The 22,321-nt window shown below is 36.4% G+C and overlaps 1 protein-coding gene across 7 annotated transcripts in view; it reads left to right on the top strand.

Moving 5' to 3' along the window:
• CNOT4 (CCR4-NOT transcription complex subunit 4) overlaps positions 1 to 22,321 on the top strand; it is a 77,025-nt gene that overhangs the window by 44,568 nt on the left and 10,136 nt on the right. For 3 of the 7 annotated variants that reach the window (XM_014889828.2, XM_088165132.1, XM_014889830.2), the window contains 7 exons: positions 126 to 227; positions 978 to 1,103; positions 5,643 to 5,767; positions 9,682 to 9,837; positions 12,452 to 12,509; positions 12,951 to 13,200; positions 15,044 to 15,541. In XM_014889828.2, coding sequence (XP_014745314.1) covers positions 126 to 227; positions 978 to 1,103; positions 5,643 to 5,767; positions 9,682 to 9,837; positions 12,452 to 12,509; positions 12,951 to 13,200; positions 15,044 to 15,541 — 1,315 coding nt within the window. Of the gene's footprint in view, positions 1 to 125; positions 228 to 977; positions 1,104 to 5,642; positions 5,777 to 9,681; positions 9,838 to 12,451; positions 12,510 to 12,950; positions 13,201 to 15,043; positions 15,542 to 22,321 lie in introns of all 7 variants that reach the window. The other 4 variants (XM_014889831.2, XM_014889829.2, XM_088165133.1 and 1 more) reach the window with 2 other exon arrangements.

Raw genomic sequence — 22,321 nt, forward strand, 5'->3', positions numbered from 1 at the left:
TTCTGGTTAAAAACATCAAGCCCTGAATATACCAGTTTATGAAGTGAGCGGCTAAAAAGGTGATGCAATGATTAAATCTGTCTGGGGAAAGAAATGCAAATTAATAGTGTATGTTTTCTTCCTAGGGTCCAAGTGCCAGTGCATATGTAACCTACATCCGGTCAGAAGATGCCCTCAGAGCCATACAGTGCGTCAATAATGTGGTGGTAGACGGCAGAACACTGAAGGTGGTAATATTTCTAACAAACCTAGAAATACACACATAGTTCTAGCACACTAATATCAGGGATTAGTATACAGCTTGCGTTGTGTGGATATGCTTGTATTGCTGAATAAGAATGTCCAGTGAATTGGCTTTTGACTTCTTTTCCTGATATTAATCTCAAAATGGAAGTTCAGTGAGCATCCAGCATGCGTTATTTTGGTGGGTTAGCAGATAAATTCTTAAAACAAAGTTTGAGACTAATATGTATCTCCTCCCTGTGCTCACAGTGGCTTTTTTATTGTATAGCATAAAACAGTATGAATGCCCACTGTTTGCTTTTACAGAACATTTCTGTAGTCCATACACTACACCTCTCAAAAGCTCCCTGGGAAATCAAAGTTTTTTTTCCTTTTGGTGTCTGTGTAAACAGGTGTTCAGGCTGATTGGACCAAATTAGTGGCAATAGAAAATCTAGTTTCTGTTCATTTCCTGACCCTGTTATTTGTCTCCTTATGATTATGCAAATATTTATTGAGGCTCTTACTTAGGCATTTATTTAGACTGGATGAAAATAAAAATGCATTCCTAATTATCTAATCCTCAAGAATATATAGATTACTTACAAACTGACTTTTTATTCCATCTGCATCAAAAATGCATTGATGGAATTTCAAAATCTTGAGGTAATTAAAAAAAAAAAAAACTTTTAAAATCTTATATGTTTAGAGGCATTCTTAACCTCCAGTACTTAAGTTTTTTTTTTTCCCTTCAGGCATCATTAGGTACAACAAAATATTGCAGTTATTTTCTAAAAAATATGCAGTGTCCAAAACCAGACTGCATGTATCTACATGAACTAGGTGATGAAGCAGCCAGTTTCACAAAAGAAGAAATGCAGGTAAGTGGAGTGATTGGGAAACACGTGAAAAGTGGCATGTATGTTTTACTGTCTATGATTTAGTGTAATATGTGTAATGTGTTTGCTGAATGTTATGGCAGCAATGAATTTTGAAATCCAAAAAGTAATTAACCAGTTGGATATTGCAAACAGCAGTTCAGTTTTTTCATTGCATGCTGTTTTTAAAGTCAAGAAATCCGGTGAGTATTCATGAGGCAAAAAGATGGTGATAAACTCTTAACCAAGAATTCAAATAACCTGAACTAACTGCTTTTTCTTTTTTCATACTAAATTAAGGTAGTGTCATTTTAGGTCTCTGTGAACCTAAGTTAGTGCAGGTCTGGGTTTTGCTGTAAAATTCCTGTGTGGACAGTTCTCATGGATTGACGCTTATGCTGTGTCTGACCGTGTTGTCTGAATACTGATAACCCTTCTAGCCTGTGAAGTGTTTAGAAACCCTTTACAAATAAAATGTTGAGGGTAACTATAATGGCACGTAAAAAAAGATGCTGAGATTTTTTTTTTTAACTATCTCAACATCAAAATGCTTATCTAGGGTAGGGAACCAAATAAATGGATAGCTTTACTGTTTCAAATGCAGCACATTCTGAGGTCTTTTGGTCTGCCTTAATCTTTCTACATGAGATATGCTAGCCTTGCATCCGTCATGAGTAATTTTTCCATGTGATCTCTCCCTGAACCGGAGGATCCCCACTCTTAGTGCCAGCACGAATGTTGTTCTAGTAGAATTTTTTTTGATGGGTTAGGCTGATGTAAGCTGGAGAATAAAGAAGAATGTCCATATCTATTAAATACTTTTCACAAATTATTTCTGAGAATTTCAGCTGTTAATTGCAATAGAAGGAGAAATTCAAGGCCAAGTTGCAAACCAGGCCACCTTCCCTGTTTGTTTCCCTGTATTTCTCCCATCACCTAGTTCTGTTACAGATACATGTTTGAGGGTATGTTCCTGTCTAGTCTTTTTAGTTTTTTATGGACCTGTCAGCCATGAATTAATTTAATCCATTTTGAACGTGTTGATACTGCTAGCCTTTTAGTCTTTTGTGGCAGCAAGCCACAGAAATTCACTAGCTGTTTTGTAAAGTGCTTTCTTTTGCCTGTGTTCAAACTGCTAACTAGTTAGTTTTGTCAAGTGTCCCTTAATCTTAGCTTTGTGTAGTGCTTGCTGAAAGCAAAACCCCTTATTCACCTTATTCATTGCCTTTGTGATGTGGCAAAACTTGATCTAGTCTCTCCCAACTTTCTCTCCAAATCATAGTTTCTGGTCTTTAAAACTTCTTTTTAAAGCAGTTGCTCCACTTCTGTGATAATATTCATTGCCCTTCTCTGTATTTTCTAGCTGTGTCCTCCTTGAGATGCGGAGCTCAGGTGCATGATGTGGGGGAAGCCACATCAGTTAATTTATCAGTTCTCAGTGTGTTATATGTAGTGCTATATGTGCTTTTTTTCATTTTGTTTTAGTCTATTTGAAGTGGCCTTAGTGATGCCCAGTGCATCTTTTGTGGCTAGTGCATAATCAACTAACAGTTTCAGAGGTCTGGTGGCAGTAACCTCAGCATCTTTTTTCTGAGCTGTAACAGCCAGTTCACAGACGAGGAGTGGGTTACTATGGCCTAGACTGCTTTTCCCTTCTTGCATCATCTGACATGTCCTTGGTGAAGCTTATTTGCTGCTACCATTTGCTTGTTTGACAGTTTCTCTGGGATTCTTTTGGAGCTCTTCATTATCAACATAGCAGTTTATTATACAAAAAGTTTGATATTGTCAGCAAATAACTTGTTTTTCAGTCCTTTCTCATGCATGCTGATGGTGTTGCATAGAACTGATGCCAGTCATCAGTCCTCATTGCTTGCTTCTGCACCCTAGGAGTTATACTTTGAACCATCTTCAATTCACACTCTCTTCCATGGCAGGTTAATAAATAACTGGTGTGAAACCTTATCAAAAACTTCTTTTAAAGTTTTGTGGAGCCTCTTAATTTATGCTTACTGACTCTATGAAGAATTCATATTAGTGAAGCATTGTTGCCCTTTACAAAAGATACTCCGATTCAATCCCAGTGGCTTGTGTTTATCCATGAACTTCTATTTAAAAAAAATATTGTTACCGTTATTAGTACCTTGTAATCTTTGGAAGGATGGAGGCTTACTTAGCAGCCTTTAGTTCACAGAATCTTTTCTGCAGCCCTTTTTGTAGCAGTCAGGGGCAAACTGTCAGTCCTCTGGCCTGACTGCTAGTTAAAATTGATAGGCTTGGTTTTCACATATGAGTTTGTTCAGAAGTCTTGAGTGGATTTTACATCATCTTGGTGACTTACATGAATCTTCCTTCCCTGTTCCTTGTTATATTGCTTAGACTTTTTTGAATTTCATATTGTTTTCTTAAAAGTAATTGGAAATTACACACCTGCTAAGTATATTGTTCTTTCAGTCTGCCAGCTTTCCTGCATTTGGGTTAGTGTCAGTGAACTTCTAGGTCCATTTAATGAGATTGCATGTTCATTGTTGCAGACTTTGACTCTATTTTTAAAAAAAATGTCAATGGATGAATTTGTATTCTAGGTTAAATAATTAATAGATCTAAATATTGTGGCAAAGTAAAAAGAATTGGTAGAACTCCAGAGAGTCTCGGAAAGTGAAGTTGGGAATTTTAGGTGGGTTGGAGATGCCAAATTTGGCCTCTGGGTTGTGTGTTATAAATAAAACACAATTACTGCAAGTACCTATATAGGATTTTAATCTTGTTTCTTTCTTGCATTTATGTGGCAAGTAAATGAATTTAAGACTGACCTCTGATGTACCTGGCTGTGATATTCAGTCTTTAGTTACTGAAGCAAGTTGAGAGATCCTGAGAGGTTTCTTCTTACTCAGCTGCTTAATGTTTGCAAATCATTAATTGTGCAAATCTGTGCATCAGCCTAGTTGCTACAGTCATAGTTGGATGGTGAAAGAAGCATTTCCAGAATACAGAATATCTCAAGGTTAGCATTTAGATGAGCCATATTTTAGAACCACACTTTTTCCTACTATAGGTAGCAGCTTAGGTGTAGACACTGACAAAGTGGGCAAGATGATGCATACACCAGATGTTTCAATCCTTCTTGAGAGGTGTATAAGTTGACTACATAAGGATGTGTTCAGAATCAAACTTGTGGAGAGCTGGAGAGTTAAGTAGCAGAAGAATAGAGGCATTGATAGGGTTTGACCTGAAGTATTCCAGTGAGATATGCAGTTGGCCTTCTACAGGTACATATAAGGGGAATGTAGTTTATCAACAGTAATATTTTTTTGTATTTTGTCTATTCATGTTTAATTTAAAAAAAGTTATATTTTTATTTTAGGTTGTAAAATTTTTCTAGGGGTGTATCCACGTTGCACTAATTTCTTTCTTGTTCCAACAGAATATTAAGGAATTAATGTAAAAAAAAGTTAAATTTTATATGTACAAGTAGTGAGAAGTGTGAGAGCTTTTAAATCAATACTGAAGATGTGATAGATAATAACTTCAGTGTTTCAGACTTAAGATTCAGAAGATCTGACCATAAATCTTGGCAGTTGTTTCCTTTGCTAGAGGACATCTTCTAGTACCTGGAAACTGTAGAGAAAAGCTATTAACAACTTCAAATTCACTGTTTTATTTTGCATCTTTATTCAACTCATAACAATACTTAACTTGTAAGTAGTAATTTTTAGGTTGGAGTGTCATAACCTACAAAAACCATGACTGCTCATCTTGAATTTCAGTTTTTACTTTAAATGTCAGGGGTAGGAATAGATCTTGCTGGTTTTGGTTTTTTTCTTAAGCCACAGAATGTTATTTGCAAGCTAGACTGAGAAATACTCTCTTCCTTCACTTCCCAGATTCTAGTACACTGGAGTTGGATTGGACCTCCACACTTTTTAAAAGCAAGAAGTTTTTCTCAATTGATTCAAATTGCTGAAAGAATATTTCAATTTTTGAGTTATTAAGTGATTTCTTAATTATTGCTTAGAATGTATGGCTTATATCATACACCTCAGCTGTTTTCTTAAGCCAATATAAAATTACTCTCATTTTGGAAGAACGTTTTGTTTAAAAGAAATTCTTTGTTCTTTCCCATCTTTTGAAAAGCTTAGTATGGTTGAAATAGGAAATGCAGACTGCCTTGGAGATGTCACTGTTGGTGGTTTCATTGGTGTATTTGTGAAGCTCTTGATTAGAACTGAGGAGCAAGTTCTAACAAGGTTGTAGGTGCTTTTCTGCTTTAGAAGTCTCAAAAAATTAAAAATAGATAGGTACATCCAAGTGATTTCTAGGCAAACTTCTCTACAGCCATTGAGATCACATCTGTGCTGAGAGAGTGAGAATCGCTGTTTTGAGTTTGACAGGAGTGACTTGATAAGTTGTAAAGGCTAAATTACTAAGCTTTGGGACATTTTACATACATGGGCATATTATATATATATATATATAAAAATTATGGCTATAAATATATGTATTAAACCAGTATTCATTCATTATGAGTTTCTCTTTCCTTAGGCGGGTAAGCACCAAGAATATGAACAGAAACTACTGCAAGAATTATACAAATTAAACCCCAACTTTCTCCAATTATCTACGGGTACAGTTGACAAGAACAAGAACAAAGTGACAGCACTGCAGAGGTATGATGTGTAAGTAGTGATAGTGATGCTGGACTGCCTGGTTATTCTTTTTGGCTATTCCAAAGAAAACTTTTATTCCTATTTGATCCCCCAAATTGCCTGCTGGTTTTAGCACCTATTATATGATAAAATATAATAGGTTTTCTCTGTGGAGAGATGTATTGTTTAGGAGTGATATTCTCCAACTTAATGCTCCCTCTGAAGCCACTTCACACTCCTCCACCTTGCCCTCTCCTGTACTGGGCAGGAGAGAAGAATTAGAGGCATAGAAGGTAAAGATCAGAACAATTTACTGGAAACAGCAGTGAGATAAGAAAACAAAGTAGTAATAGCAACAGTACAAATGACAGAAGGCACAAGGGTCAAATGGTTCACAAGTGATTGCTCACCCATGGAAACCCCCACAGTATTCCCACTTCCTCTGCTAGGCTATGCTGACCCATAAGGGAGCTCTTTGGCAGTCCCCAGAAAATGACTTGGGTGGTATAAAGTTGGTGCCTCCTTGTCCTAGCCATGCCTTCCTGGCTACTGCAGAAATTAACCCTGTTCTGGCTGGAACCAGGACATAAACACCACTTTGTTCTAAAATTGAGTGTGTGTCTTAGGAAAGAAATGTTTTTCCATTTGGATCAGTAGTTCAGAGCAAGATATTTTGAAAGAAGACCTTCTCTTTTATATTTGCAAAACCAAAGGTATTTGTTAAAGGCCAGATGTCTACTTTCTTAGTATAATGTCATTATGAATGCAGTCTGTACTTTTGTATCAGAGATACATTATAACCTTAATATGCTTTTTTACATCGTGATTTATAGTGCAGTCCATGTATATTTTACTATGTTGTAATTGCAGATGTCACTTATTTATTATGGCTTGCTAAAATAATGTTCCATTGAAGTAGTTTGTTCAGTAAGTTGTGAAAAGATTTGTCCATATGGATATATAGTCACACAAAGATAAACGAAAGTCTGAGGTTGCCAGTCCTTAATTATTCATTCAAATGTCACATTTAAGATAAAGAAATAAAAACTGTTGACAATTTCTTCCACTCTTTTTTGTTGGATTTTGATAAAGGAGGTCACAGAGTAGAATGTGAAAGATTGCACTTCATATGTACCTTGGCCTTGTATTCAGGGTTTGTGTTGTGTGCCAGTTCATGCACTACTGAATTTTTAGCAAGAAAGTGGGTACTGTATCTAAAATATTGTCAATGGCTCTTCAATGATTAGAATACAATTCTGAGAACTGGTATTCCAGCTGGTGCACTGGGACTAGTATCTTTAATTTCATATGCACTTTGACTGCAGGCCTTCCAGAGGGATCTTTTCTCTTAAGGACAGAGCTGGTTCTTACTTCTCAGGCACTGGTTCAATATTGACTTCAAAGATGAAATGCAGCAAGCAAAATGAATACACTGCTTCTTGAATTTGGGTATTGATTATTTTATCTGAACTAATTTTAATTTGAAACCTAATTAGATCCCAGCAAAACAAATTATACCAGTACAGGAAGAATGCACTATCTGAAACTGCAGCAAACTTTTAAGTCTTTAGGAAGCAATTGGTAGTTGCAGCTTGGCCAGTCTGTGGTGCTAACATTTAGCACTTAGGGAAAAAATGGCATGTTACTCTAAAGGCAGCAAATAGTAATTTCTGGAGGTAATTTCTCTTGTCAGTTGAACAGCATAATCACAGCACAATCACAGCACAGACTCTTCTTTGCTAACACCTGGGTACCACTTTTAGGGTTGCAAAGTGAATTTCTTGAAGCTAGGATTTTGACATGTTTTGTCAAGACCCATCTCATCAGTATAAAATGTAGCTTTTGCACTGGTGAATGCACATTGCATCACCGTTTCTATTGAATTGGGTTATTGTTAGGATTATTTATGTAGGATTAATTGATATGATACTCATATTTCTAGCGGTTTGTCACAGCCTTTGACAACTCTGAAGTGGTTCTTGTATTTCTGGGGTGCAGAATTTGTGTTTCATAATGGAATGGAACAGAAGTTGAGTTTGAAGTAGTAGATCTTAATTAAAAATACCCAGTAGTAGAAAACAGTTAAACTCTGATAATTGTTTTTCTACAATTGTTTTAATTTGAAAGGTCCTACTTGTAGACCTTTTCTTCCTGCTGAAGGCAACTGGTAAAATCTCTTAGGGCCACTCATCTCTTAGTATGGATAGTCATGGTGACTGTATTCTCTTAAAATTGGAGATATATTCCACGTTTAAAACAGATCAAGCTTTTTTTATTTTCTTGATGACATTTTTCTGAAGAACTGAAATGATTGCTTTCTTATGCTACAAGAAGAACCAAGCAAGTGCTGATCTTTTAGACAACAGTTCTTCAGAGACATGCAGCCTGAACTTAACTAAAACAAAAAAAACCCTCACATGCCCAAACCCTCCCACCTCAAGACATGAACTTATTTGTTTCCCTTTCTCCTTGGATGCAGAACTGACTTTTAACTGGTGTTTTAAAGTTAGTTTTAGTATAGAGATGGCTTTGTGCTGTAATGAACATAAACTTAGATATTTAAAATAAATCTGTTAATGGATTGACAATTTTGATATATCTAGATTTCAGTTCATTTTTGTACAAGTGAGACTATTAAATGGCAGATACTCTGCTGCTGTGTCTTCATTCCCTGATGTTCTGTATCTGATCAACTCACTAGCTCTAACTTAATCCAAGTGTGTGCAAAGCCAAGATGTGATCTGTAAATCAGGTCAAGGTACTTGTCTATGTACATATTGTATAGGTAGTTAAGAAAAAATGGGTACAGAATAGCAAATCTTAAAATACTGAGATTTGAAGGGAGCTACTATTACTAATCTTATCTGAATAGAAGTAGGAAACGTTTGTGTTGCTATAAGCAGTTGCTGAAATTTTCAGATTCTGACTGAAATTAGTAAATTGACCTAAAGATGTAGGGCAAATGTTGGACCATGTAATAGGAACATACTAATGTAGGGGAGCATCAGAAGGGACATACATGTTAAAAATTTTTTTTTGGTGAAAGTTGCTTCCTTATGAAGACAGGACTTGGACATGCTCCTAATAGAAGCAATGAAAAGCTACAGGTAATGCAGAAGAACTCGAGAACACAAAAGCAGGTCTTTTATAATAAGATTGCAGGCTTAGCAGACAACACTGTATTTGAATCCGTTTGGTTATAGACTATATTCCATTTTGCTTAAATTTGTACAGAATGTAAGTATTGACAGCAAAAACTTGGACTTTGAGTCCTCTCTTGAACTTTTTTCAGATCTGCTATTACTTTATAAAAGGGAAGTAATCATGGCTTTAAACTAGAAATGAAGGGAGCAGTAACTTGAACAGTGTGATTGTCTGGCTGGTCCTACGGTTTGTTAGTAAAGCTGTGGACACCTGTGTAGGTCTAAAGCATAAAACTTCATCTGTTGTGGCCAGGCTTTATAGAACCTGGAATATAAGACATATATTAAAAAAAGAATGACTTAGCTCATGACTTACAGAACTTAAAAATAGTATGGGCTAAAGCAAGTAATTTTAAATTAGGTATGCAGAGGTCTGGACACTTGAACTATTGATGGCATTTTTCATTTTTATTTTCATTTTTTTCCTCTCCCTCAAACGGGCAAGTTTGGACTTCAGCATTGGCAAAGCAGCTATCTATACAGGAAAGAGAACAGAATTCCCTCTGGTTTTCTCTCTACTCTACCTATGCCACTAATTATTTTTTCAAGTCATCACCATTTAAAATCTGAAAAATAATATCCAGATAAGTCTATTCTTATAGATTGTCTGGCACAAGGATTTATTTCCCCAGTGTTTACAATTTTTAAAACACTTTCTTCATAACTTGAGCTCTTCTATTTTTTTTTTTTTTTTTTTTTTTTTTTTTTTATTTTACTCTTGCCTTTTTCCAGACCCAACAGTAATAACAAAGATGCCTGGCCATCATTACAGAGTTCAAGTAAATCAGCCAACGGTTTAACAATGGAACACAGGAAAACGCCTCCTATATTAGAAAATGGCACAGACCCAGAACACATGACTCCAGATGGTGCAGACTCAGATTTCGGGTAATTTGTGCTGCCTTTTATACTTCAGATAGCTTGCTTTCTCTCTCACCGACTGGTGTGGAGGGAATTATTCTTCAGTCTCTCTGGTTGGAGAGCTGGATATAAATCCTGATCAGGTCACAGAAAGCTGGGCTTAGTGTAGCCGGTGTTAAAAGGACTGATTGGCAGACTGTGCAGGAGAACCTTAACATGAAATTAATAAGTGGCAATACAGGTAATAGCTGTGGGAAACAGAATAACCAGAGAATCAACAGTTTCTATGGCTGCACAGTCCCAGTCAGAGCTAAACCCTTCCTTTTTTTTTCTATACAGAAGCTTCCACAGAAGTAATGTGCTATTTGCTGTATATCAGGAGGCTTGTCACTTGGAAAAGCTTCAATAGAGGGAAGTTAAATGTTAGGGCTAAAATATCTGTCATTTCCTTCCAGTGATGTGTTCCAGAAACACAGCACAGAGGAAAGGGCTCCCCAGTTACCACTCAGAGGGACAACAGGCCAGCAGAGTCAACTGAGGCTTCTTTGTGTAGAGGAAGTAATTCATCTGCTTAGAATAATCTCTTATTGCCAGCCAACATTTTTCCTTTTTTGATGCCCTTCTTGAATAGGACTGGTGTCCTCTTCCACCTTATGCATCACTTTCAGTTACAATCTTAATCTCTAGTCATGCTGGTTTGTTCTTTATGGTTTAGGTAATAAACGTTAGGCTCATTCAGAGGTTGGACGGGAAAAACAAGGTAAACCCTAATATTTCAAGCAGTGGTGCTGCTGATTAGGTAGACAATCTTCATTTAAAATCAATATTGAACCAATGCATTAAAATGGAGAGTGTTACTGAAAGTGGTACCTTCTTGTTGGGCTAAATAGCAGTCCCATTGAGGAGTGATCAGAGAGCCTGTGAATTACATCTCAATAGTGATGTGCAATTCTTTTTTTTTTTTTTTGTCCTGAAAAGAATGTATTTAATGTAAATAGAAATATTGTAGTCAATAGATAATAAGCCGTATTCATTCTTGAGAGCTGGGAATCTGTCTTGCAAATAGAGGCTCCTTAGGCAGGTTCAAGTATAATAAACATTTTCATCATTTAGATTGTCAGTAAAAGTTGTATTACTCATAGCTTTTTAAACTGAAGTATTATGACTGTTAGCTCTGTAGGAAAAGAATTTGACTGGAATATCACTTCTTCAATCAGAATTGATTGTGTAATGAAGAGCCTACACCAAGCTTCCATGGTATAGGCATTTAGAAATTACTAATCAAAAGCAGTGTGTTTCAAATGGAAGAGCTTTATTCATGCTGTTGGATCACTAACTAGAGAGTATTTGTAAATCTTCACTGGAGTAACACAGTGATTTTTTTCCTTTATAGTCATAAATATTTCAGCTTAATTTATCTGTTTGAGATACTGACTCTGACATTACCAAAAATGTATTGATGATTGCTCTTACACAGTTTCTCTTAGAATGGAGAAGTAATACTGCTGAGTTTCAATTCGTCATTTTGGGGTGAGGGGAAAAATTACAAATGGAAGAAATCTTATCAATTGTTGACATTACTATATGGCTATATGCAGTAATTAAACTTTGCAGCTGCAAGGGCTGTTTGAAAACAAGGTGTATCCAGAATCTGAAGTCTGCACCCAGTTAAAATAAATTGTTACATATATTTTTCAACATCATGATTGTAATTTGATTTGTATCACATTGTGGCCTCTGAGTGGAACTGAAATTCATGTTCTTACTTGTGATGCTTGTTTGTAGAATCTGTGTATTGGCCTGTGCAGCCTGATGCTTGTGCATCTTTCCTCATGGGTAGATGAAAGACTACCTTGACATTGCAAAGCAAATATTTTAGTGTGAACTTCAATAATGCCATTTCATTAGTGAGGTATTTAACGTGATGGAGGCAGCTCACAGATGCCCATAAGAATCTTGAATCCTGAGATGTGCCGTTTCAGCCAAGTCACAATAATTTGCAGTGAATGGCTTTCTGAGGTGATTTTCTGCTGTATCTTATATTATCCTTATTTTTGGCAGTTTTTTATGCTATTTTTTTTCCCCTTCTGTCATTTCAAACCTCTATTTTTTTAACTTGGGACTAATGTCTGCAAGTTAAAATCATAAAGGCTTGTGGGAAGATTAACTTGCCACCGAGACTAAATCATTAATTTAATGTTTTATCTCTCCCATATTTATTTAGGATTTGTATGGAAACTGAAAACTTACGTGTTTGGAAAACAGATCTTTTCCAGTTTCTTTACAGTAGTATCATAGATGGAACTGTTACAAAACACTGTCATAGCATAGAATTCTGGGGTTTTGTATGGCATAGAGTTGCTATGAACATGTTCAAAACTTTTCTTTTGTTCCTTAAGGCAGTCAGCAAGCAGAATGGAGAGTGGTGAAAAGAACTATTACAGTATATGGCAAATGATTGGAATGCTTATGATTAAAAAAGCAGTCTCATAAAAAATAAATGGACTTTTTTCCTTCTTAATTCCTATTTCTTAATTTTTGTCTTTATTTTAAGGCTTTTCTTCCACTACAAAAGCAAATGTTGATTTTTCCTGTTAAATACTTGAGTCTCTTACTGTCTTTTTCCCTCCCACTTTTGCAGCCCTATTGATAAACCTTCAGATTCCCTCAGTATAGGAAATGGTGACAGCTCTCAGCAGGTAAGACACAAAGATAAGTGCTCTGAAAGTGGCAAGTGGGTTTGAGGATTTAGTGAAACTTGCAGCAGTTGGAGAAGCAAGTATCTTCTGAAGGGTATCATAACTGGGCATTGGAATGGGCTGCCCCAGGAGGTGTCTCTGGAGGTCTTTAAGAAAAGACTGGATGTGGCCCTTAGTGCCATGGTCTAGTTGACAAGGCGGTGTTTAGTCATAGGTTGGACTCAGTGATTTCAGAGGTCTTTTTCCACTCTAGTTAATTCTGTGAAAATTTAAAAATGCTATTGCTAAGTTGATTTTTTTAAATTTGATTTTGTGCTGAGCTATATATTAACAAACTTAATTGTGGCCAGAAGTTTTGAGGAAACTTTTCGTCTAAGTTAATGATGAATATTTTATATATAAACTCATGTTCTAATTTCTCTATTTCTCTCTTGCCTGTAGATAACAAACAGTGACACACCTTCACCACCACCTGGTTTAACAAAACCCAATCCAGTTATACCCATCAGTTCATCTAATCACAGTGCACGGTCTCCTTTTGAAGGGGCTGTAACAGAATCACAGTCACTCTTCTCTGACAACTTCCGGCACCCTAACCCCATCCCCAGTGGGCTTCCTCCATTCCCCAGCTCTCCACAGACTTCAAGTGACTGGCCCACAGCACCAGAACCACAGAGCCTCTTCACATCAGGTACATCCACAGGTTACATGGCTGGGTATTGCTTGCTTGTGCAATCGCTTAAAAGTTGTACAGAGCTTAAATCTCTAGAACCTAAAACTCTAGGACTTGTTCTATGCTGTGTTTTTTCCCCCTTACAAATGGTTAAAGTTTGTCACTTAACTGCAGATCAATTTCAATGACCTAAGGGTTTCTTCTTAAAGAAACTTTGCAGAGTTTTCAAGCTGCATGGCTTAATGATCAGAGTGCTTATTTTAGTTTTTCTTAACAACATGCATAGGACGTGACATGTATGCTTTGATATTTAGTGTTACAGGTTTTTATTGAGAGTGGGGAAAATACATGGTATCAGTATATATTGGTGTGATAATCTGTAATTCTAATATCAGAAGCTATTCTCTAAAATTCAGAATTTCCTTAGTATCCTGAATTACCTGACGGTGTCTAATCTTTCTGAGGTGAAATTGTATAAATTCAGGCAAACTGTGTTTAATTTCATAATCTGAAAGATACCTGTAATTTTTCATGTACTCTTCTATGAAATACCTTTTCATATGCATGAAACATCATTGTAGTTGTAATTATATAGTCCGAAAGTCTCTTGGGAATGGTGAACAGTATTTAAGAGCTCACAAATTATAAATCTGAGGGAACTGCTAGAAAACTAAATGAAACAATATCAGTAAAAAATTAAATGTAAATAATATGTTATGATACAGTGGTTTACTTAGTGATGAGTCATCTTTTGATGTTTATCTTGTTCCTGGATATCATAATTGTTTGTAAACAATATTTATTGCCAAGAAAATTTCTTTCTGCTAAGGTACTTGATGTACCAATTTTGTGAGGATTAAGAGGATTTGGATGACAATTTCCAGGTGGTAGAGATCATAGTTAGTATAAAGTGTATGGTTGCTGTTTAAATAAGAATGCAAAGGACAAGTTCTTGTTGGTCTAGCAACTCTTTATCATCATGGATTTTAGAGTGAAAATAGAAGTGTATATTTCTTCTTTGAAAGAATACTGAACCTTCTTAAAGTGGCAGACCAGGTCCCTGCCAGCAGAGGGAGTTAATGTTGTGATGCTACCCTGTACTTAGCAGCTTGCTTAACCACAATTTTGAGGAACAATAATGTGAAGATAGACCAGCATTCACTGAACCTGAATAAGAAACTGAACACAATCATGAAAAGAAGTAGTAACTGAAAATGAAGACAAATTCTGATAACTTCTTTTGCAACACTGCCTCAAAATATTTAACAGTATCTTGTAATGCAGTTTCCTTTTTTTATTTTATCATTGTGTCTCCTCCACAATTTGACTTGTTTCTCTTCATAATGGTAGAGAGTTGGGGATTTTTTGTGAGTTTTGTTTGTTATTGTTGCTTTTGGTTTTATTTTTTGAACTACTGCTCTGAGGTTCTTTCTTTTGAGAGGGAGCATCCTGCTCATCTTTTCTGCACAGCATTTGTAGCGAAAGCAAATATTGAGCTGAGTAATAACCTTTTCTAAATTCTGCTTGTTCACACTTCCATGAAGTAATATGGGGTAATGAAGGTTCTAAGCAAGTGGTCATTGGTCTCTTTCTACTTGTGACTATTCCTGAAAATACTTTCTGGAAAAGGTTTTTCTGTAGTTCAAGAAAAGAGCAACCGTGCAGTAAAAATGTTGTTTGCTACTTCTAGCACTTGACCATTAGTAGAAGTCTGTGACAGTTTGATCTGAAAATGGGGAACGTGTAAAGTAGTAGTACATGAAAGATAAAAGACCACAGTCAGATATACAAGTTGAAGTTTTTATATGGAAAAATGATTTCTAATTCTGGTTCTAAATCCTGTTCCTTTCTTCTCCAACAGAAACTATACCAGTATCCTCCTCCACAGACTGGCAAGCAGCTTTTGGGTTTGGTTCCTCCAAACAGCAAGAGGACGACTTAGGGTTTGATCCCTTTGACATCACCCGCAAAGCCTTAGCAGACCTGATTGAGAAGGAACTGTCAGTCCAAGACCAACCTTCCCTTTCGCCCACATCTCTTCAGAACCCTACCCCACACACTACAACTGCCAAAGGGCCAGGTTCTGGATTCCTGCATCCTGCTGCACCCACAAATGCCAACTCTCTCAGTAGCACCTTTCCGGTCATGCCACAGAGGTTTCCACAGTTTCAACAGCATCGAGCAGTTTACAACTCCTTCAGTTTTCCAGGCCAAGCAGCTCGCTATCCTTGGATGGCCTTCCCACGCAATAGCATCATGCACTTGAACCACACAGCAAATCCCACCTCAAATAGTAATTTCTTGGACTTGAATCTCCCACCACAACACAGCACAGGTCTGGGAGGGATCCCTATATCAGGTAGGTGAATAGGGACAGTGGCGATTATGACTTAATTCATGCTCTCAGCTTCTCTGAGTCAGAACAGGAAAAGGAAATAGCCAGCAGCAAGCAGCAGATTGTTATCTCTTGACTGTCATACTATATTATGAACAGAGGGAAGAATATTGTTTTAAATAGGTCCTGTGTATTAAAAAAAGTAACCGATATTTAGCCTTGTAAATATTGAGCTTTATAAGGAAGGTGGAGTATTATGTGCCCGCTTAATTCTGTGCCAAAGCAGATTGGTATTTTGGTTCTTGCCAGACTGGCTTTATTTAAAAATAGGCCCTGGAAGTGCATTGTGACTTTCATGTTGGCATGCAGGTGTCGACCAGAGTTCTTAAAGTCGTGCAAAAAATTGTAATGATGGTAATTTGTGCCAGATGTCTTGGCTGGGTTGTTCCCTCTTGCGCATAACCGAATGGCTGCACAATAAAACATTCAGTGTTGTTCATTTCTGTACTTCAGATGGCCTTAATATTATGCTAATCTTCACTGAATGGATGCTTGCAATGTGTGTAAGAGGATTCATCCTGATTCTGAGGGTTGTGATGGAGAAAAATAAATGTGCAGTCAGGCCAGTTTAGGCTGCCTTGAGTGGATTAATAGGCTCTTGCATCAAACATTACGACTAAGGAGCTAATTGTAACAATAATTGTCTTGATTAAAAATTCACTTCTGGAGTTTGAAGTCCTTCCATACTTCCAATTTAGCTTGTCCCAAACAGATTCTCTTCTTGTAACAGAGGAAAAAGTTGTATTACATGAGTAATGAACTGCAGGTACAAAGTCTCTGTTAGCTCTTTGTAGCCTTGAGGTGGAAAAAACTGCTCCTTGAGATGTTGCCAGCATTATTTTCTTTTCATGAGTTTTGCAAGTACTAGCTTTACTATAAGGAAGTGACCTAGGAAAATTTAGTGTTTTTTTGATGCTGTGGTACAAGAACTAATTTTGGCTGTTACTTTGCTGTATTTTGTTTTCTTTGAAGGCTTGTTGCAGCTGCTGTACTCCTGTAGGGTCTTTAGGCTGATTCAAATATAAACATGATCCATACTACAAATGCAGGTAGTTCAAAACTCTTTATACTGGCAGTGGCAAAGTTTTAAGCCTAAAATGACTGATACTGGTTGCACAAAAAAAATAAATTGTTTCTGGTGTGGAGTAACAAAGTACTGCTCCAACAAATCCACAGCTGCATTGTTGCTCCCTTTCCCCTAAGCTACATAGAACTTTCAGAAAAACAACAGGATATCACTTTTCAACTCTACCACTCAATTGTAAGAACTTCTACTTTGAGGGGTCAGTAACAAGACTCTATTATGGCCTGGGGGACCAGAAAAATCCTTTAGTGTTGAAAAAGATCTGTTCATAGTACAGGTTGATTCTAGGTTTGCAAAAGTATTGCATTATTTCAATTTTAGTTAGTTTGAAAGTGAAGCTTTTTGTGTTTGTAGAAGACTTGTACATATTTTTTTCAACTTCTGAAGAGCAGGTTGTGTGGTACACACAGCCCAGGCCATGTACTTCCCCCATATGTTTTAAGGTAACAGAATTGATATTTAAGTATGACCTTTATTTAATGCAACTGCTACAGCCGATTAATCTAAAAATGTTTTTGGCAAATACCATGCTAAAAGCAAAATAAACATCTGCTGTAGTAACCGTGGAAAGTTCCTTTGCATTGGTTTTAATCTCTTCTTATAGAAAACTGTTAGTTGACTGGCTGACAATTAGATAGCAGTTGCTGCAGTGCAAACAATTCTCAGCTGATATACGTCAGCTTTGATATCTCTTGAAAAAAGAGTAATTTGCACAAGGATAAATTACTCCTATTTATTTTCCTGCTGCCAGAAATCAGCTGAAGTCTCAGTTCCGGTTTAGTTTGCTGGGTTATGGATTTGTATTATTTTTATTTATTTTAGTGCTCTAACTGCTTCATAAGTACAAATAATTTGAAAGTCAGGAGGTGACTTTTTTTTTTAAATCTGCATCTATAGTACAGGTTTCTCAATCCCTTTTATATCCGGTTTGAAAAAGTAATTCATGTTCTTTGTTTGTTTTTAATCTATCAGTAGCAAGTATTTAATGACAGAATTTTCCTACTTTCCTCATGTAATTTACAGATACATGTGTCTGGTGAAGTTGGAGAAAGAAAGTCGTGTCCAAGTACAGAGAACTCACGTGTATAAGACTTTTTTTTGCAGTAGTTTATAACAAATCCTAGCTCACCTGTTATGCAGTGCATATCATAACAGCTGTTAAGCAGCATGGAACAGTTAGCTCTAGTACACCTGAAGCTCCTTTTTCTTGGCTCTTTTTTTAGTCCATATTAGGGTGTTCTAGTAAATGTTACCAACTTGGCTGGTTGAGATTTAACAGGAAAAGAAACCAAGTGCAGGTGAAACTTCACATTTCTGTCTTGTAGCAAAGACCCTCTACTGCTGTAAAAGCCTCATGTTTCTTAAGGTCTTTGATCACAGATTTTTACAGGATTATAAATTCCTAAAGTAGCTAATACTGGACCAGTTACTGGTAAAAAAAAAAAAAAAAAAGCAGGGTGAGAACAGGCATATTAATCTGTGTCTGCCTGCTCTGTGTAATCAACCCTTTTGAAATTTTTTATTTATGTGAAAACAAGCAGATCTAATAACTTCTATAAATTAATATCTTAGTATAATATTTTCTAGGCTCTCTAAATTTGAGTTGGTTTCACTAAGTGTATTTGTGGTATGGAAGCTTCTATTAAGAAAATGGTATCTTTTAAACTGCTGCCATTTCTGCTTTAGGCATTATTATTCACATGAATTTTAAATGCTTGTGTGTGACATGTCAAATGTAATTTGCTGAAATTGCCTTTTGTTTATTTGAGAATCAGAGCTGTGCTGTATTCATAAGCTTACAGCTTCAGGCAGAGCTGTTCTGTGATGTGTACCCAATTTAAATGGAGGAACACAGGCACTACCTACATTTTGTTTAAAATTAAGCTCTCACTTAAAAATAATTTCTGTGTGGAATTTGGTTGCTTATTTCTCAGAGGAAGTAGCATTTATTAACTAATTCTGTGGTTTCTAGTGAAATGACACAATGACATATGATTGACTTCATAGATTTATTATGCATGTACTTGAAATGTGTCACATTCATCAGGCACGCATTTGTCCCCAACCCATATTTAAACGAACTTTTTGATTGATTGATTCCCAAAGTAATTTTTTTCCTTCCCTCACTGTATCATTTTTCAAACTGTAGTAGATGTTTCACGTTGTCATTTTCAGGGACAGTTCAAGCTTATTGCTGCTCTCTGAAGTGGGATTGATTAGATGGTTTACTGCGAAATTATAAACGTGTAACTGTGCTTCAGGAGGAAAGTTCAGTCAACTTCTTCATGGACAGTGTGATTGTTGCTACAAGCAATCTTACCCTAGATTGTATGCAAGCTATCCTAAGAATATTGGCCAGCAGCTATGCTTTGTTCTGCAGATAATGCCAAGGGAAAGATTGATTTACTGGCAGCAGTGTGGGTGTGCCTTTATTTTTATTTTGCTATAGTATAACAGGAAACTCTTTGTAATTTGATAGCTAGTACACTGTCATCTTTGCTATCCTACTGCCTGATAATGTGTTCAAAAATAATAGGTATAGTATGGGATCATAGAGTAAGGTAGGATTCAGATTAAGTGTGTCTTGAGACAGATGCTTGCAAAATAAGATGTATGCATATTAAGTTGAAAATAGAAATATCTAGTTTTATTTCTTGAATTTACTGAATGGTTGGTAGTCATTGATTTTGTTACATAGAAGTACAGTAACAAACTCACAAAGTTAGAAGTATTAGGAAAAAGTGAAAAATGGTTAGTCCACTTTCCCTATCAGATCTGTGCAAGATGAAGTACTTGACATTTTGAAACACTGGCTATTACTTAATTTATTAGTTTCATAATTACCCTGAATGTAAAACTTACTTGTAAACTCCCTGTAGTCCATAATAATGAGGTAGTTCAAACTCTTCCAAGATTGTTCCTACACAATAATATGTATATATATTCTTAAAAAAAAAAAATTGAAACTTCTGAGTTGGAAAGGACCCACAAGGATCATCAAGTCCAATTTCTGACACTGCACAGGGCTGCCTAAAAATTAAATAATATGTCTCAAAGCATTGTCCAAATGCTTGTTAAACAGGGGCAATTTATATGTATCATACATATATTAAAAATCTAAATTAAAAATAGAGGAAAGAGTCAAGTGGAACAGATATGAAGCATAAATAATTAAACCCTATTTAGGATGGGGAAAAATGTTTTATTCATTGTCTTTGAAGATAAGCATTGTGAAGTTCATCAAGATATGTTAAGCATGCAGCTGACCAGTACAGAAGCTGCCATAGCTTTCTGTGAGCTGATCCTGATATTTCAGAACATGAGGGTTGAATGTAATAAGTCTGTTTAACAGAATATAATGAAGAATCAAAATTTCATTCTCTTAAGAACCTTTTCATTTTGGTGTTGTGGCTTATATCTGTTGAAAATGTGCATCCTTATTGATGTTATGTATATTTAAAGATGACACAATAAATGGGTGGACAGCGCTGTTAATTCTGGGTGTCCCCCAGCAGTGTCTGTGGTAGTGGTGTTGCATTCCTTGTCCACAGATTAACATGCATGTTTTTATGTCATGGCTGCATTGAAGTTTTTGTGAAGCAGTAGCTGGTAGCAGAGAGGACAAAGCAATGAAGTTTGATTAAGGAGGTCCAGCATCTTTAAGTACTGAGCTCTTCCATTTCTGAATGATGATGTTGCATCTTCTGCTGGTTTAAATTTTCTGGCCTCTATGTCCCCAGCCATTGAACTTGTCTTGAACATCAAATCCTTTCTTGCCTAATGCAACCTTTTGGACAAGATTTTAGTAAGGGAAGGATATATAGGGAAGATCTCTATATATTGGCTGTGGTTACATTATTTAAAGACTATTTATAGCACAAAAAAGGATGAGATATCAGAATAAGGGTTAACGTATTTTCCCTTTAATACTAAGATTCCTTATGATTGACTTGCTATTTTCCCATAATGTAACTGCATTTCCATTTGAGACACATGTTTTCTATTTGGTCTTTGTCTTTTTGTCTCTTCTCGGGGGATTGTTTATATCTCCTGAAGACAAACAAACACATACCCCATGCCTTGTTTTATACAGTCTTGGAAGGAGACAGAATTTGTAGTGTAGCAGCTGACGTTTTCCTGTGGTCTCGGGATAACAATTTGACACGGGGTTTTGGGTGTGTTCTGTTACTGTGCCTTTTTAAAATAGGATTTGGGCCATGTGGTATGGTGGTTGAGGTCAGCATACTGTAAAAATTCTCCAAGTGCTGTGTTAAAAAGGCATTTAATCCCATATGCTACCAACACGAATGTGACTTAAACAGTGGTGTCTCATCCCTTTATTCGGGTGCCATAGTCAAACATTTTCCTATACTTTTCCTCTTGACCTGACAGTATATGAAAGTTTTAATGCCTGTTTTAAGTATTGGTTTCCTTACTCCTAACAGTAAGAGAGGCATTAGTTAATTAATTTTCTGTCCTAATCTCTTAAAGACGACTGCTTGCTCACTTGGTGGTCTTCCTTGATATTTGGCTTTCCAGCAGCAGCTGGGCAGAAAGCATGGCAGCTGAATGTCATCTTTTCTGTGCCCCTTGATTAGATCTATGCCTGCCTGAAGTCTTTTTCTGGTTAGGGATAAAAATTGAAAATAGGAAATCTGGTGCACATCTTGGCTGATACAACTATAGTTGTAGGTGCCACGTATGGCATTTCCAAAGGCTTCTATCTTTTCCAGAGTGCAGAGCAGCTGCTCTCAGAAGTGGATGTGTTGCCCTGATATCAGGGTCACTCCTCATTTGAAACTCCTTTGAAATTGTAAAATGAAAAGTACCTCACCTGTTTTCATTCTTCCTTCTATTGATGCTTGTATATCGTGGTTTCCTCAACAAAGATGACTTAGTACTGCCTTGGCCATTGAAAGTTTTGTTCTCATCAGTCTTTTTGCTCAGAGCATCCCATTTTTTCCATGGAGGTTCTTAATCCTTCATCCTTCCTCTTCAGGAGATGCTTTGTGTCTGTGTGTATCCCCAGCCTGAAATTCATTCTCCTTTTATTTCCCATTGTAACTGATTTTCTTTCACTGATGAAGAAGTAGTGTTCAGCACAATATGGAATTCATCTATTTTGAAAATAAACTTTTGGCTTGCTCATTTTTGTTTCTCTGGAGGAGTTTAGTGGGTTTTTTAATGCATCCAGGTTTAAACTAAATTAAATGGAAGTGGGATTTCAGATTAATTTCCAAAATGTTAAAACAGTGTCAAGATTGAAATCCGCTATGGATACTCCTTTTCTCAGCTCTGGTATCCTGTCCCTTAACTCCCATACACTTCCTACATTTACTGTGATGGCCTGGCTTTCTTGGTGTTAGCTTGTCATGATCTCTGAGAGAACTTCATCCACAGCACCTGTCCTTTAATTCCTTCTACTTCTCCATCTGTTTCAAAATCTCATCTCACACACCCACCCTTCCTTCCAGTGCCTTTTCAGTGTTAATGCTAATACTGCAACTGTTTTCTAAATACTGTTGAATTTTTTTCCTATGATTGTATAGGTGATACTGTTTCAAATAAGGCTTGATACATAAATATCTGTCTTCATCTCTATAGCTTGGTTTTAAGCTCTTACAAATTTTTTTAAATCTTTGCAAGATTTTTAGGCATGA

This window comes from Sturnus vulgaris, chromosome 5, assembly GCF_052056855.1.
Source record: "Sturnus vulgaris isolate bStuVul1 chromosome 5, bStuVul1.hap1, whole genome shotgun sequence".
In the NCBI taxonomy this organism is placed as follows: Eukaryota; Metazoa; Chordata; class Aves; order Passeriformes; family Sturnidae; genus Sturnus; species Sturnus vulgaris.